At 37.9% G+C, this 16,743-nt stretch overlaps 1 protein-coding gene across 1 annotated transcript in view; it reads left to right on the forward strand.

The window, feature by feature from the left end:
- The window catches only part of RALGPS2 (Ral GEF with PH domain and SH3 binding motif 2), a gene marked incomplete at its 3' end in the record, with an annotated part of 74,143 nt that extends 59,681 nt beyond the window's left edge, over positions 1-14,462 (forward strand). Inside the window, exons 12-15 of the mRNA XM_009877682.1 lie at positions 8,335-8,389; positions 11,951-12,028; positions 13,584-13,689; positions 14,370-14,462. Coding sequence (XP_009875984.1) covers positions 8,335-8,389; positions 11,951-12,028; positions 13,584-13,689; positions 14,370-14,462 — 332 coding nt within the window. The remainder of the gene's footprint in view (positions 1-8,334; positions 8,390-11,950; positions 12,029-13,583; positions 13,690-14,369) is intronic.
- Positions 14,463-16,743: the final 2,281 nt, after the last annotated feature.

Below are 16,743 nucleotides of genomic sequence, written 5' to 3' on the forward strand. Positions count from 1 at the left end.
ATGACGCTTCTCATCAGCGTACACACAGCTCGCGTTCTCAGGGATTGCACAGCACAGGAGAACCAAACTTTGGTCATCTTTGTTGAAATGCAGCATTGCCTTTCTTTCAGTGAAGTTTGTTACTAATACTTTTTATGTAACTATCTAAGAAACATCTCTGTGGTTGATCCCTTTTTTCCAGGCTAAATTATTTATTGGCCTCCATTAGAGCCTGGCAGAGAAGGTTTGCCAGAGCTGATAAGGAGGTTTTTGTGAGGGACAGTTAAGAACCAATCACCATCCAGGCATTTTCGAGGATACAGGGTTTTCCTACTTGGTCTCATCGCTGAATTTTTTGACTCTATTCTCTTGCTTAGCTCAGGCACAATCTTATCGATTAGATATAGTCACCCTTACGTGTTTTTATAAATCACTTGTAAAACAGCAACCCTTATGCATTTTGTGTAAGATTAGCATTTGTGGTTAGTACTTGCCCTCACCCGTTCTGTTCCACCTCCAGCCTCTCTCCAAGCTTCAGTACTTTAGTTTTATCACTGTTTTGACAGTCTAGTATCATTGTTATTTTTGCTGCTTCTTAGTTAGGACAATTTCAGTGACACAAAAGGTCAGCAGAAGTTCTAGAAATACGTGTGGAGGAGGAGAGTAAGTTCTGTACCTATTACTGAAGAATTTTTGGAAATGGAAGTTGTCTGGCATTCTGTACTGCTGCTTCAATTAAGGAAGTTGATTGAAGCTGCAAAGTTCCTCCATCATGTTTGAAGTAGTTTGTTTACTCAGTACTTGGAAGTAGTACAGTCACTGCAACAGAGAGGAGGTTTTACAGTATTCTACAGCACAACTTCAAAAGATGGTCAAGAAAACTTCTGAATGTGTACTGAAAAGAGTGTTATTCCTTACCTTGCCTATAGATGTGGATTTAAACCTGTTATCCTAGAAACAGGGCTATGTTTTCTTAGATACAAGCTTACACAGGACTTAACTTCTGGGATAAATGATCCCTGTTCAAAACATGAACAGTGTTTCTGATACGCCAGCAACTTGAATGTGGCCTTAAAGACAACTGTAACACTACATTAAATCACTCCAGTGCTTTGAGGTCTCAGAGGTCTTCAGACTTTTCCAATCCTTTCATATTGGAAAATCTGATAGAAAGCTGCCTCTGCATGAAGTATCAAAAAAGCAGCAATGTAACAATGTCTACAGAATGTTTGCATGAAGCATTGTACCATTGCAATGCTTTATGTAGATTGTTACAGCAGGTGAGTTCCTGCATTTTTTTTAATCAGGCCCCATGTCTGAGTTGCCTTTGCTATTAACAAATTTCTGTAGTCCATTTAGAGTTCAATAAAGCAATTTATAGGCACGTTAGGAAGATCCAGAGCATTGTGTCTTTTTTCCACTGGTGAGCACACCAACTACTTCAGAAGCATCAGAACTTTTCCATTTGGATTTCTTTAGTTATCCCTGCAATCAGAGGTTTTCGATCTGTGATAGAGATCAGAGCATCACTAGGTTTGAGATTCATGGCTGGATAAAATCCTGTTCTTCATATAAGCATACTAAAACTGAGCAGTTAATCCAGCAGCGCGTGTACCTCTAAACTAAACCAACACATTCAAGTGATGACGGACGACTGAGATTGTGTTGTGCTGGGAAAGACTGATGATCCTTTCTGGGAATGGTGCGTAGCATACCAAGATTTTTACATCGGTGTAATCTTTCAGATGGGAAAGTTAAATTAAGTGGATATTTTTCTTTGCTATGAATGATTCCTGAAGCAGCAGCAACAATGCAGAAAGTGACCCAGATATGGGATTTCCTGAAAATCGACCTATCTGTAACATGACAGCCCTGGTCAGAGATCTTTATCGGTCCTCATGTGTTGCCTGATCTGGTTTAGAGGCGTCCTTGCCCATGACAGGGAGGTTGGATCTCTAAGGTCCCTTTCAGCCTAGGCCATTCTATAATTCTTTTTTTAATTTCAGAATCTGGAGGCTGATGGTGTACATTCAACTCATTCTGCAATAAGCTAGGACTTGGGAAAAAAAAAAAAAAAAGATAAAAAAGCTCCCACAATATTAATTTCCTGTGCTTGTGTCAAGACAGTTCTTGTTCCTAGAACTATGAAACTGTTCAGCAGTCAGTTGTGTATTACTTTAGAGTAAGGGAGACATATGTCTGCTTCTGTTGCCATTTTACTTTATAACGTAGGTGCTTGTTGCCTGAGCAGAAGTGAGAAGTGTTGTGCCAGCAGTGCCGGGGCTATCCTAGTTGGAAGGAAGAAACACTTGACCAGTCATATGTACAGTATCAGATGGGAAATGTTCTCTCAAATTCAGGAATGTAACAAGAGGAAGTAGTCTCTTTGAAGTTTTTGATGCTTGTGATTTAGACAGCTGTGTTTGAGCTAATCGTTTGGAGCTCTTCATAAACACATAGAGAATTAAGATCCTCAAGGATATGATTCATCTCATTCTTAGGTGGGTGGCTAAAAAGAAGTTACATGGCTTGTGTCCATAAACCCCACTTGATTTCTGTTGACTGCAGAGAGACTTTCGACAGGTCACACATGAAAATACAGCAAGGTGAATACTGGTTGAAAATTTGGTTTGTGCAGACAGTCCGGAATACCTGCTCTTAGTAAATCAGGACAGGTGCTTTTACTTTGCACTGACAGTTCCTCAAGAACCCACACTGCTTGCTGTCAGCAAGTCTTAAAGCTACAAGGTAGTTCTTTGTTCCGCAGTCCCTCCATTTGATGAGGTCACTGTATATACTCTTTCCAAGGAGTGAGCTTGTCTTTCCCTGAGGTCTGAGCATTGCTCTTGGCTGGGTTGAAGGAACCACCTGCACACTCTTACCAGCTGTATTTGCCACCTGCCCACTCTTACCAGCCATGTATTTGCCTACTATCACCTCCTCACCTAAAAGTAGGATAAATTAAGATGCTTTTACTGTGGTTCTACCCAGAAATGGCATGAAACTTCCTTTTATTCACAAGATATTTTTCTTAAGAATAGAACGGTGTTTTAATGCTCCCGGATTTTGTGACCCTGTTTAAGTACTCTTTTCTTTCTTAAGTGTGCTCTTGAGTGTCTTTGCAGCAATGTTCAGCTTGTTTGATTCATGTTCACAGAAGTTTTAGATTTTGATAATTTCTTATGATTCGGCTCAGCTGCATTACTGAATTTCTGTATTATTGAATTTTTTTACAAAGGTTAGTTGTCCAAATAATTTTGTACAAGTATAGGGACAGTGTATTTATTTTTTCATATATTGTGTCTATGTGCTTCTGTTTATTTTTTCACGTGTTGCTTCTGTGTGACTCCTCTTACAGAACCTAATGTGGAGGATACAAAGTAATTTTACTTAGGAGCTATTTTTTGTTTTGTTTTTTAAGAGTGCAGTCTCACATGTATACCATTTCAGAATAGATGTTGAGGTGGGAACACAGAAATACTCAGCTGAAATTGAGAATGTGGTTTTAGGTATTCAGAAATTCAAAGCAAATACGTTTAGGGATTGTGTTTGCGTAGGATGCAAATTATTTCCCAACTTTGGAGTGTTTTCTTTCTCAAACTGTTTCCTTTTTATCACTTATTTTTCCTAACTACAGTGATATGGAGCTGTAGTTTTGCTACTGTGAGCTACTATTTTATTCATGATAGGGTAACTATAAAAACTGTCTAGTACTTCAGGATAAAAACGCGTATGTTGGTACCTGGATTTGAGATGAGGAGAGGCATGTACAGTTTCTTCCCGAACCCTTATTGATAGTGTTTGGTCCAAGGCATATGCTCTAGGTATTTTGGGATAAATGCAGTTGTACAAGACCCCTGTTTCTGCCCCATCTTTATCCATTTGGTTATTGGCTTTTCTTAGTTTTTCACAGTGAAATTTATTATCAGTAATGGTATTAAAAGTTTTTGTGTCTGTTCTCATATCACTTGAGGCATTTACCAGTCTTCACACCATTCTTTCTTCGTTAACTAGCAAGTCAAAGTTGAGCTGTTTAAACTTTACTGTGCAGTAATTACATTGTAATGAACTAGTTATATGTGTTTATATATATATATACAAAAAAAATATATATATGAGGATTTTCACTGTCATAGACTCAAGAAGACAGAACAGAACTTTTTAGGGCATGGAGTCTATCTCTGTGATGCCAGCTGGGCTTTATTGTGCTACAGCAGTTGATGTTCAGGACTCTTCACCAACTTTTTGTGTTTTCACGTTAGAATTTCAAGCTCTCACAGGTCAGTCACCAGCAACTCGAGCTCTGCAAACACCATGTAACTAGAGCTAAGAGAGTGTCAGTTGCAGATTTGAGAAGCGGAAAGAATTTTTAACTTGAATATTTTTTAAACTCTTCGGGGTTGGTTTGTTTATATTAACACCTGTTTAACTTTGGGGACTAACTTCTGGATAAAGGAAGCCTGTGTGAAATGCACAACATCCTCAGGCTTCCAGCAATGAGTGGATGCTGTGACCGGGCGGCAATGGGTGTGCAAAGGTGCAGGCAGGCCTTCCCTATCACAGAACTGGAAGCCTGGCCTCACGCTGCTCGTGTGGCTGTAGCACAGACGTATGGATATGCACGTCTACAAATGTGAGCAGAAAATTCCCGTCCTGGGCTGCAGTACTAGAGCTCTGTGTAAACAATCCTAAAACTTCTCCAGTAACCATCAGCACAGTTAGCAAAACCCACATTTTGTTGATTGCTGTTATTCCTAAGGTAGGAAAAATTCTTCATGTTATGTAGTCAAGATAAACACAACTTTGGTGGGTTTTTAATCCTGTTCAAGAATACTTTTTTTATTAGCATTAGAGAAAACTACGAAGATAGTGGTTTGTGTCCAGTGGCTTGTTACATAAAGCCATAACTTGTGTAGAACAGTACTAAATAGAAAAGACTTATACAGTCTAGGATTTGTTATTACGTTTAACCTGAAGACCTGCTTGAGGTAGTTGGAAAAGCTCAAATACTGAGTACATACTTGAGAAGAATTTAAGAAGGTGATATATTTTTAAAGTACTGAATGAATGAAATATTTCCAGTTGAGGTGACAGTCAAATAGTACACTTAATGTTTAAACAAAATTTGGCGAGACATCTAACTTCTATTAAGTTAAAAGTGGTTTCTTTCACCTCTGTTTTGTTTCAGAAGGAGAAATGTAAAATATATTCTTTTGCTTTTCAAAAAGGGTTTTATTTTTCATATCAGAACTTCTGTTCTGCAAAAAATCTCCTAGATTCTTTTTGGAATCTAAAAAATTGGGTTAGAGACTTTCTATATAGATGGTAAAAGGTTAGTCAAATGCTAAAATTCAACTTTTTCCAGGGTTTTGTTACTATTATTTAGAACCTCTATGGGCGTCAATATAAATGTAAAATCAGTAGCTATAATATCAGCCAACATTGTTTTGAACTAAACGTTGCTTTTAAAAGTGTAATTGGCATTTTAAAATTTTTAATAGAACTTTTTGTTCATGAATGCTCCAAACTTGTTTACTTCTGTAACTGTGCCGATACTGTCACAAGGATTATCACTTTGACAGATGGCATTTCAGCTATTTTGCTCCAGATTGTTTTGCATGTTTAGAAAGCAGCACTAGCTTTTAAATCTTTCTGTAGAGTTTGCTTCTATACAGGGTTTGAAATATAACTTTCTTAGTAAAGCTAACATAGTTGCCATCAAAGCGTCATTTCAGATAAAATTTTAATATATTGGCCTACTTTAAATATGAAAAACTCTTCCATAATACAGTATTGTTAGGGAATTCTGATTATGTGGGTTTACATCATGTGGGCCTTGATCAAGTACAGCTCTAATCCTATTAAAGCTGTACTTGGTAATTTAAAGCTAAATCTATTCAGTAATGAGAAAATAAATAAAATTAAAAGTGTCCTTAATAACTTCACAACAGTCCAGGATTCTGGATTCCCTTTCTTGAGAAATCATTGTGCTTGAAACCTGCCTTCCTAATTGTCATTCCATAGTTCTTTAGGATCTTGCTATAAAATACTCTACTACAGTCTTCCCCAAAGGCAGTCCACTGGGAGGTCTTACCCAACATACTCGCTTAAAGTTGTCTCTGAGTTCTAGTACATCTGATTCTGTCTCCTCATCCCCAAACCAGGTCACTTGTTTATTTGAAAGAGACTTTTGCATACTGCCTTTACAGAGAGTGCAGCTGTGGTTCTGTTCGGTTGATATAAATCATGGAGCCTTTTACTGTAATTTGATTGTAGAATTTGCTGAAAATATTAAGGGACTATTGTTTTCAGATCTAAACTGTGCTGAACGTAACTTCTGTTTATTTTTATGGTCTGCTTTTTACTCACCTGCCTTGTGGTGCCAGAATGACTGTTTGCCAATAGATTAAATTTGTTCCTACTTGAAGTGAGAATGCTGACTCAGCTGTAGTAGCTGTTGGCTCTTTGATACCTTGTCCTCCCAGCTGCAGAGGAACTATTAAGTAACTAACTTTTCTTTTACAGACAAGCTATTTGCTGCTGTAACCTTTTAAGTACTACTCTTAAGTAGCTGAATGCTTAAGGATCAATGATCCGAGAATGTCAGTACTAAAATGTTAAATACAGTTTTCAGAAACAGTTAGTCACCTGTTGAGTATTATACTCCCCTTCTGGCAGACCTTGTTGCATAGCTTGGGAGCCAGTAGCCCCACCGGAACTTCACTTTTATACATCTCTTAGCTTTGCCCATTGTACAAGTCTGGAAAGGTTCAGCATAGGCTGAGACCAAATTACCTAAAATCCCTAAGAAATCACAATAGGAGCATGTTGAACTAATGTTTGGAAAAGAAGCATCCAAGTCAGACTGGCTGCCAGATAAAGGTGTGTATTTTCTCTTAAATTTTGCACAGAGACAACTTCAATCCATGCTGAGGTTTTCGTGGCTGTTTCGTGGAATTACCCCTGCTGTGTGTGAATTTTTGTTGCCTCCATCTTTACTCTGTGTTTACTCAGTGGATATGCAGACTTAGCTTTGTGCAGATTAGCTTTATCCTTCAAGGCACCACTGTTTCTTGCTGATGTTCTGTGTAAAATTACAGGGAATTCGATCCCATTTTAAGACTGTGTTTCTCTTTGGGAATCCTTAAGAAAGGTGCATTAATTCGGATACAATTTTTAAAATTATTTATTTTTTGAAGTATGACTGAAAGTCATTGCAAATCAATTCTTCCTTTAACGTATGGGTATTCAAGAGGCAGAGCACCCAAGCTGTTGATGTGCCTAAAAGTGGATTTTTACCTGTGACTGACATTGAATTAGGCTCCAGCTGAGTAGCTGGGATTATCTGGAGCCAAAACCATGCCTTGGCTTGAAGTGGAGGGTGAGGCTGGTAACGGGCATGTGAAGCTGGTCTGATCTGAAAAGTGAAGAGCAAGCAAGAGAACAGCCCGAATGTTGTTTGTAGTACAGTTAATAATTGAAATTACTGAGTTTTGTTAATAGTATTTCTATGCTGATATATATTTACTGATCTAGTTGAGAGATGTCCCTGCCCATGACAGGGAGGTTGGATTAAATGATCTCTAAAGTCCCTTCCAGCCTAGGCCAGTCTAAGATTCTATGATTCTATTAGCTTTTAACACCACTTCAGTTGACACTACCTTGTGTGTGTATTCACATATTAATTTTTAGACTGATGGGATTTCCTGTAATTCTAAAGTTAGTGTGCTATTTCATGGGTCTGCCATGAGTGGATGCATCAAATATTTGGATTCTGTGGTTTTTGTCTACTTTCAGTGTTTAAAATAAAATACGCACAGTAACATTTGATTACTTTGTGAAGCACAGATGGGAAAAGACTGTTGTGGTCTGATAAGTAGGAGGTGGCTTTAAAAAGTTGTTTAAGGCTTCTCAAATCAGCAAAGACTTCTAATATTATTGAAGATTTAGCAGTGGATTTGCACTACTGTGGATTTGCACCTCTGTGTCGTGACCATGTGTGACTTCATAAAAGAATTACTTAAACAAGTGACCTTTCTTTTAAAATGCTGATTGTGTTAATCAGACAAGTTTGTGTGTAGTATGTTCTTTAAATTTTGAAAATGCCTTACCTATTTACTGGTGCTCATTTTCTATAACTTTTTAATGTGCACCTAGACCCTGTTCCTTCAGGTCTCTGCATCAATTTATGTGAGATTCCTGAAGCAAAGCAGAAAGTATTTTCACTGTAGTATTTTAGCGAAGCATTTTTTTTACACATTTAATCTTAAATATTCTGAGGAGAAACAGACATAATTGAAATACGTGGATTGTAGATGATGAAATAAAGTATCATTCATTCTTATCTTTTTCAAGGTAGCAGTGATGGTTCTGAACTCAGTGAAGAGACTTCCTGGCCAGCATTTGAAAGGTAGGAAAGCTTACCTCTCAAAACCTGCATTTCTCTATTCAGACATTGTTACTTATAGTCTCACACTCAGTCCTGAAAATGATTCTTTCTTGTAGTGATCTAGAGATCTACTTTAGGTAAGAATATTAATAAATTGTAGTAAGTTCACCAGACCTGTTAAAGCAGCAGAGAAGTGTCTTCTGCTCACTAGTAGTTAACAGGGCTTTTGTCTGATTGTTCAGACAAATGCTTGTTCATTGCACACTTCCTTCTAAATAGCTCAAACAGAGCACCATTAAATGCCAAATATTTTTTTTTTGCTGGTTTTCTATATTTGTATATGCTCTGTATGCTATTCATGTGACCTATCTGTTTTTCACTTTCACTTTCCCTGAGGTCTTTCATCCGTTCTTGGTCCCTTTGACAACATCAATGACAAGAACACCTGTTTTGTGTCTGTCATCTGCTCTTCACTTCATTGTTACATGGGAAGACACAAAAACACCCCTTGCTAATGTCTGATTTTTGTGGTCCAGAGTTAACATCTTGCTCCTTGTCCAATACCTGCAAATGCTCAGGTGACGTGGACCCCTTCAATCCTCTCCCGGGTTGTATTTGAGAATGTGGAAAAAGACTAAGAGCTGTGTTTTAATATAGTAAAAAGTGGAAATGTCATCTTCCCACAGCTGAGTAAGATGCACAGTTACAGCTGTAGTTGGCTTCTCTAGCTCAGTTTCAGGTAATCCATCAGCTTCAGAGTTGCCGTGGATGACTTTTTCAACCATATTTTGAAGACATTTTGCAGAAACCTTTGTCAAAGAACTTTATAGTTGGAACTGTTACCACAGCCCTTAAATTCTGCTTGAATTCACTGAAGCAGTTGAATTTCTGTGTTACTTTTTGGAAGAAATCTTTGCATATATGAGGAGATGCCCTTATGATTCCAGTAAGAACATTCCAAATAAGTATAGAAAGAAAATTGGGTCATAAAGCCTCACGTGTGCTCTGTGATGCAGCCTGCAACATTCAGAAGGTTTTCTTGCTCTTCCTTCCCTGCTATCATATGGAATTAATCAAGTTCAGGTTATTTATCAAAGCCAGAAAGTTATATGGAAAAGCCTTAGATGAACTGGTGAACTGAGTGCTTTTATCCAGGGTAGTGTAATAAACTTACAAATTTTAGTAAGCCTCAAGCTTAAGCTCGTGGTAACACTCTCCAGAAATGTTGTGTGGACTTCTAGGGCAAAGCAGAGGCTTTTTCATCCCCGTTCTAATGTGAATTGACTGGCCCAGACTGCCCCTAGTGAAGAGGTTTGCTCCATCTCAAACAATTGCGTCAGAAGATTTCTCCTTCTCCGATTTCCACTTGCCTTCAGTACTTACTTCCCTTCTGTGAGAGCTCTTTCGGGACTCCGTTTGGAGTTGCATGTTTTTCAGGGTGAGTTCTCTTGCCTCCTTCTGGGGAGGGGGATTGGATCCGTTACAGCCATTCAAAACATCACGTGGGAACTTCCTAGAGATGTGCAGCAACCTTGTGTCTGTTCTGTGTTTTATAAGATGATGAAGCATGTTTTGGAATTCAGTAGGTAATACACTGATGTTTGAATGTCAAAATTTAAGTAGCTGGAGAGGGTACCTCCTCTAGTTTCCATTCTCAGCAAAAGAGACTTTAAGTGAGGCAGAACCATTAGGTGTCTGGAATTAACAGCTGCTGGCAAAATTGGGATACATCCAGTGTTGTTAATGATGACTTCCTATGCAGCATGAGTGGGGAATTTAGTATTTCCCAGTGATATAGGAACAGGATCTTTGGGTAGGAGGTCTTGAACAGGGAAAAATGAGATACTCCCAAACTAACAGAAGGAATTGTAACAAATATTCCTGGTTTTCCTGGCCCTACTGTTGTTTGTAACTGGGAAATGCATGGGGGAGAACTAGGGTCACTGGTTTTAAGTGCAACAGAAACTTGGTTTGAAACTTGACAAAGAGCTTTCAGCGTTGGAGCATCCCTTTAGGCTAACGAAAATTATTTGAAGGACTTCAATTCCAAGTCCTGACAGTTATATCCTGTTAAGGACAGTATACTAAGTGCCACGTCAGTCGTACTGGTTGTCATCCTGAGTGTCTCTGAGTAGATTTTCCTGAAATAGCTTGAATCCAGGAGTGGTAGCCTCCTTGTTATGCAAAAAAAAAACAAACTTAAAGGTAAGAAGAAGATGCATTTCATTTGCATGCAAAATCTATGTACACACAAACACACAGCTCATTTTATGGTTTTCTTTCCTTCATCTTAATACTTGTTTTATTTGTCTTTATCTTGAATATATTTTTTAAAAAAAATCTAAAATTTTATGTTGAAAAACAAATGATGGCAAGCTCTGGGATAGACTAGCAGATGATAATTAATTAGCATCTTTTTGACAATTCTTGAAGCAAAGGGAATCTTTTGAGCTGGTTTAAAAAATGAAAATGACAAAAACAAGCAAAAAAGACCCATTCTTGTTTAATGCTGCTGACCTTAACTGTATCTCTTCTTTAAGCCTGCTTTCTTTGCCTGCTGTGTGCTGTTCTGAGTTCAGACTGAAACATCATAATGCTGCTTGCTTAGATATTCCATTTGGAGAAGTACTGCCCTGTCCATATCTAAGCAGCTTTCCAGCTAACGCAGAGCCCCTCTCACAGATGCCAGATGGTGAGATTTACAGTGCGTAGTAGATTTTTCCTCTGAAATTCTCACAGGCTTGTACTTAACGGCCAGCTTCTGTGGAATTAGAGACAGGTTTCAATCTTTCACTGTAATACAAGCAACAAGAAAAAGGAATACAAAATAGGAGGTGAGGACAAATTGCCCGTGCTTCTCTTGACTTAGATAGAATTTAGGCAACTGAGGGATCTCATTGCAAAAAACAAGGTTCAAGGAAGCAGAGCAGTGTTCAAAAGGCAGGTCTAGAACACAAATTCTCGCTAGGGATAATGCTATAAATGAGATTAAGAACTCTGAAACGTAAAGCTTATAGGTAAAGTTTAAAGCTTATATGAAATGGAGGATTGAAATGTTGCTTAGCTTATGTCAATATTACTTAATAAAACAGTATTTTGAACAGTGTTAAATGTATTTTAATAGTGCTTTTGATTCCTTTCAGCCCAACAGCTTGTGTGTGTGTGTGTGTGTGTGTGCACGCGTACTCATAGAAGTTGAAGCCATTTTCCAGTAGTAGTATCAGAATTTAAAGACAAGTTTGCTTAATATGGATCCTTTACATTGATTTAATCTCTAGGATCTAAATGCAGACTTTGCTTTCAAAAGGAATTGTTCTTCAGCGTCAGTAAAGCACTTCAGTATTATGAGTTCTGACAAAGAGAACATCTGATGAAAAATACCCAAACAAACAACTAAACGTGGTATCTACCTCTGCATGTATGTTTCTAAATGAAATTATCCTCTCTTTCTTGTGTGGAAGAAGTGGCTTTGTGATATGCTCACACACAAAAAAAGAGAAAAACTATGCTGTTTTAGCAGTCGTGCTGTTTGTGTGAATAAAAGTGTATGTAATACGTACAATTTATAATGGAATCCAACAGGAACAGATTGTACCATTCTCTCGGTCCGGGGACAAGAGTGTCACGAAATGGCTATCGAGGCCACATGAAGGCCAGCAGGTACCATCCCCACTGCACCAGAGGTGTCAGACTTTCCCTCTGGTGTTGGTGATTTGGTGTTGGTTTGATAATTAAGTGGGTGTTTTCTGATGCTACCTTTCTAACATATCAAAATTTAAAGGTAGAGACCTTTTTCTTTCAGACTTAAAGCTTTCCTCTTCTGTGATTTAACCTGTATCGCTGTAAGGGCTTTTATTTGTTCTGGTCTGCAAATCTAAAATCTGAACCATTGGATCTTGATATCAAGGCTTAAAGATGTTTTACCAGAGGTGTGGCTTTTTAACTGCTTCCACTGTGTAGCAGTGTCTGTAGTTCTCATGTGGACAGCAAAGCTGCTTCTTGTGCCAACAGATGGCATTCGAGACATTTTCTTTGCTGATAGATCTGTCCTGAATTTCTTTTCCCCTCTTCCCTGAAATCAGCAATGTGCCTAAAATAATGCATTAAAATCGCTCCGAATTTATAATAAAGTTCTTTGCAAGCTGACAGAGTAATTTAACTGATGATTCAGATTAATTTAATTACAAATTCTGTCTCCAGCTGTGTGGTATTGTAGTTGGGGAAAGAGATGGCCGTTACCTATGAAACTTTGATGTTAAGAAGCAAGCATTGTCCCACTCCAATTAAAGTCGTGTTCACATCTGTCAATGTCCCTAACTGTCTCCGTATCATCATCCACAGTAGGTGCTGCAATGAAAATGTTTCCTAGGTTTCCAGTTCACTTTGAACATTCATGAATGTTGGATGGATGAAAGAGCAGATCCTGTCTTGGCTTTTCTAGAAAGCCGCTGGGTTCGACAATTGAGTTACATGCTCTTATGGATGTTGACTGAAATGAATCCTGCTGTAAATTTTTTTTTTCTTATTTGAAAATGTTTTGTAAACCAGTCAGCTCCATGATTTTGAGAAAGCTAGGTTTTCTTTTCACAGTGCTCTACTTGGCATTTATTTTGGCCCCTTGCTCTTAAATCTTACAAAGGGTAGATGTTTAGTAGAGCACCAGATGCATTAAAACACCTTAAAGCTGTGGCTTGGGTTTCTACTCTATTCCTGCTCCTGCCCACTATTCTTGCTTTTGGATATTTTAAAGATTGTGCATGTTTGAGCTACGCTTTGTCTTTGGTGTGCTAATGTTTCTAGTGTTTCTAACACAGAAAATGATCTTTCTTGCAAAGGCTAAAGGAGAGGTTTTAACACATGCAGCAACTCTATGAATGTAGTTAAAATGTTTCCTTTTTAAAATTAATTGTTCTTGTATTTCAGTTGTCTTGAGGTTTGGGGGTTGTTGTGGATTTTTTTTATTTTATTTTATTTTTAATTAAGGATTACCTGCTTGGCTAATTAATTTTTCTGATCACTTTTGCTTGCAAGTTTAAATTCCACAATGGCAATTCCTTGTAACAGCCAGAGTCTTTTTCCACAATGAAGTCCAATAAATAAAAACCTGACATTTTTAAATTAAAATACAGAGGTTTGCATTAGCTTGCAGTAATGATTGAAAACCTACTTTGGGAAGATGTATTTTTTTACATGAATCTTCACGTGCTCCTTTCAGCTCCTTAGAATCTGAAGATTTGGCTGTTCATTTATATCCAGGAGCAGTTACTATTCAAGGTGTTCTCAGGAGGAAGACTTTGCTGAAAGAAGGCAAAAAACCTACAGTAAGATTTTTTTTTTTTTTTAATTACTTTCTCACCTTCTTCTGTTGTGCAATTATAAAAACAACAATATGGCCATCGTGCAACTAATTCAAGTGTCTGGGATCTCCTGTGCCTTGCTGCTTAAGGTTTAAGGTCACTGCTAGAATTTGCATTCTTCTGTTTGGTGGATTTATTCAGTTTATAAGCTATAATCTATGGAGTAGAAGAGAAGTGGTATGCTACATAAAATTTCTTACCAATAACTTTAAAAGAGAGAAGTGTGTTTTGTCTTTCTAAATATTAGGCAAATCCTAACAATTTATAAGTACATAATAACCCTTAGCGTTTGCATTGCAAATGCTTGATTATGAATTATAAATGAAAATGCATATTCATGACAATGGCAGTACTCTAGCTCAATGAAGTATTCAATAAGGGTTGCGTTTCAATAAGAAATGCAATGATTTTCTCAGATTAGTGAGGAAAGGCACATATTCTTTCGGCTTTCTAGATTTTTAATGCATTCGCAGGCCTACATGAATGCCTAGAAGCAGCAGCTTTGGAAACATGACTGATGGCTTTGCTGGACAGTTAGTGCTGTCATGTTCTTGCAGGATGATGCCTGCTATTTTACAGCTCAATATTATGAAATGTTTCGCTTATCTGTTGCACTTTTTTTTTTTCTTCTATTTTCTCTCTAGGTAGCATCTTGGACAAAATACTGGGTAGCACTGTGTGGAACCCAACTCTTTTACTACGCTGCAAAATCTCTGAAGGCCACAGAGAGAAAACATGTATGTAAAATAGACATATTCCAGTGCCATCTGCCAAAAGTAAAATGTGATTTCCTCATGTAAACACTGAGAGTAGTTCAAGACCTGCATGATTTCTAGTGAGCACTATCCTGTCTTCCAGTCAGACAATCACCTCATCTGAATATGCCCTGATGGAAACATCGTGCATATTTGTGTGCTACACCAAGAACATCTGCCTTGTGTATGCCGTGGGTCTCTGAATTTGTTGGTCTGTAAGGAAGGGAGCTGTGTCGTCGGGTCTGTCTGCTTTTGTAAGGTAGAAGCTGTCTGTTTTGACGGTCTCCAAGTGTTGCAGCAGTTTGTTGCTACTTGAAATGCAAACAAGCATTGGTGTTGAAAGACCGAGAATTCACTACATATGTCAGTAAACATGTACCAGTTTCATATATGTGGTAAAGTTAGACTGCTCTTTCTCTGCTTATTCCTGTCATCCATTAACAATAACAGAGCACAAATCACTTGTATGTTAAGCAGAGAGCTAGCATGTCATATGGTGCTTGCTTTCCTTTTGTTCACTGTAGCTTTGTTTGAAAGAAGCTAAAAATACTTGGCTTATGTGGGGAAGTAGTAAAAGGATTTTCTGTAGCTGTTCCAGGAATGTTATGATGTGCGTAGTTCCTGTTATCACTGGTTAATTATAAGGGAAGAAGGTGCTGCTAGAGGTTCTGTTAAGAAACTGGATAAAATTTGAGATAGATGGATTTTTTTTTTCTCTGATCTTGTTAAGTACTCAGAACCATTACTTATAGTTGCCTTGCCCAGTGTTTCAGCTTAATTTGACAACTGTCATTGAAAAACATTTGCTTTGCCTAAAGTTCGTGGAATTGTACAAGCTGCAGTATGCTTCTAGAATCCTTGTAAGGGGACGATCTTGTTTCTTTTTGGGTCTTATCCTAATGTTTTTATGTTCCAAATGAGGAGATTTGGAGCTTGAGATTTCTGTTTAGTAGATTCCGGGATATTTGAATTTTCTATGTGGAAAGCTTGTGTGTAATGTTCTCTCAATCTGAAAAAAACCAAAAGAGTAGAAGAGTAGGGTACTTCTAGTGAAAGTAGTTTGTTAGGAAACAATATTCTAATACTCAAAGTAGTTTAATAATAGCAAATTCCTTGTAGATGTATTTGCATAGTTTCTTTGCTGTCATCCATCTGCCCCACCTTTGCTAGCTTTGATTGCTTAAGTGGCATCAAAACGGATCCTACTTTGTTTCTCTTGCCAGTTAAGACAATACTAGCCCAGACCAAAGGCCTGTTAGCCCACCAGCCAGCCTGTCTCCTGGGTGTCTTTAGTGAAGTATAGGTTTGGATGCATTTGCCTCTGGTGTCAGTGAGAACCTTATGGCAGGAGCCTGCCTCGTTAAAAGTAAAGGGAGTTGGAAAGAACAGACTCGTAAACTGTTAGGAGCAGAAATGCGAAGTGCTAAAGAAAAAAAATGAACCAAGAGAGAACTTGTGCTGGCATTATGTCACTAGAGAAGTTAGTGGCTTGGTTTTTTCTGGAAATGTTGAGAAATGGAAAAGTTTCTTGTAATGTCAGACTTTGTGCTCTTGTTACTGATGTGACACCTTTAGGTTTTATGCCAAAATTGCATTTTGTTTTCTTTGAAGAATAGAATATCATTTTTAAGTCTCTCTTGTCCACTGGCTGTCAAAGTGCTGAGTGATAGAAGATTTTACCACACTTGTACCTATTCAATCAGAAGCTTTATCAGTATTGGGTATAAATATTTTAAAACAATCAAAATAACACGTGGGTGTAGAGAACTTGGAAAAATTGCATAGCTGGTAATTTTATTGTTTGGAAATGAGGTATAATGAATTTTCACATGGTCCGTTTGCTTATACATTTCCTTCTGAATAACAGTTTTAATAATTTAAATGGTCTTGCCCTTTCTTTAGGGAAAGTAAATGAAGTAAAAATGTAACAAATGTAAACATTCAAGTACCTGACTCTCCTGAGTCTCTGTTGCTGCAAAAGCCTTTACTTTTGTCTTGAAACGCGTCATATCCATTTAGAATTCTCTTTCAACTCTTACTTTCTGAACCTATTCAATTGCTTCTTAGTAGTCCCTGAGTCACTGATGTGTTGTGATACTTACAACAACTAACCTCCTAGTGAACGGGTGCCTCAGAAGCTAATGCCTGTCTCACATCCTTCCGTTCTCATGTTAATTTGTCCAAGGGTGTGCCAGCAGGCCAATAAAAAAGTTTGCAGACAGAGGCTAGGAGATGTTCAAGTCCATAACGCTGGCAGGATCAC

The sequence above is a fragment of the Apaloderma vittatum genome, unplaced genomic scaffold (assembly GCF_000703405.1).
Source record: "Apaloderma vittatum isolate BGI_N311 unplaced genomic scaffold, ASM70340v1 scaffold16611, whole genome shotgun sequence".
Lineage (NCBI taxonomy): Eukaryota > Metazoa > Chordata > Aves > Trogoniformes > Trogonidae > Apaloderma > Apaloderma vittatum.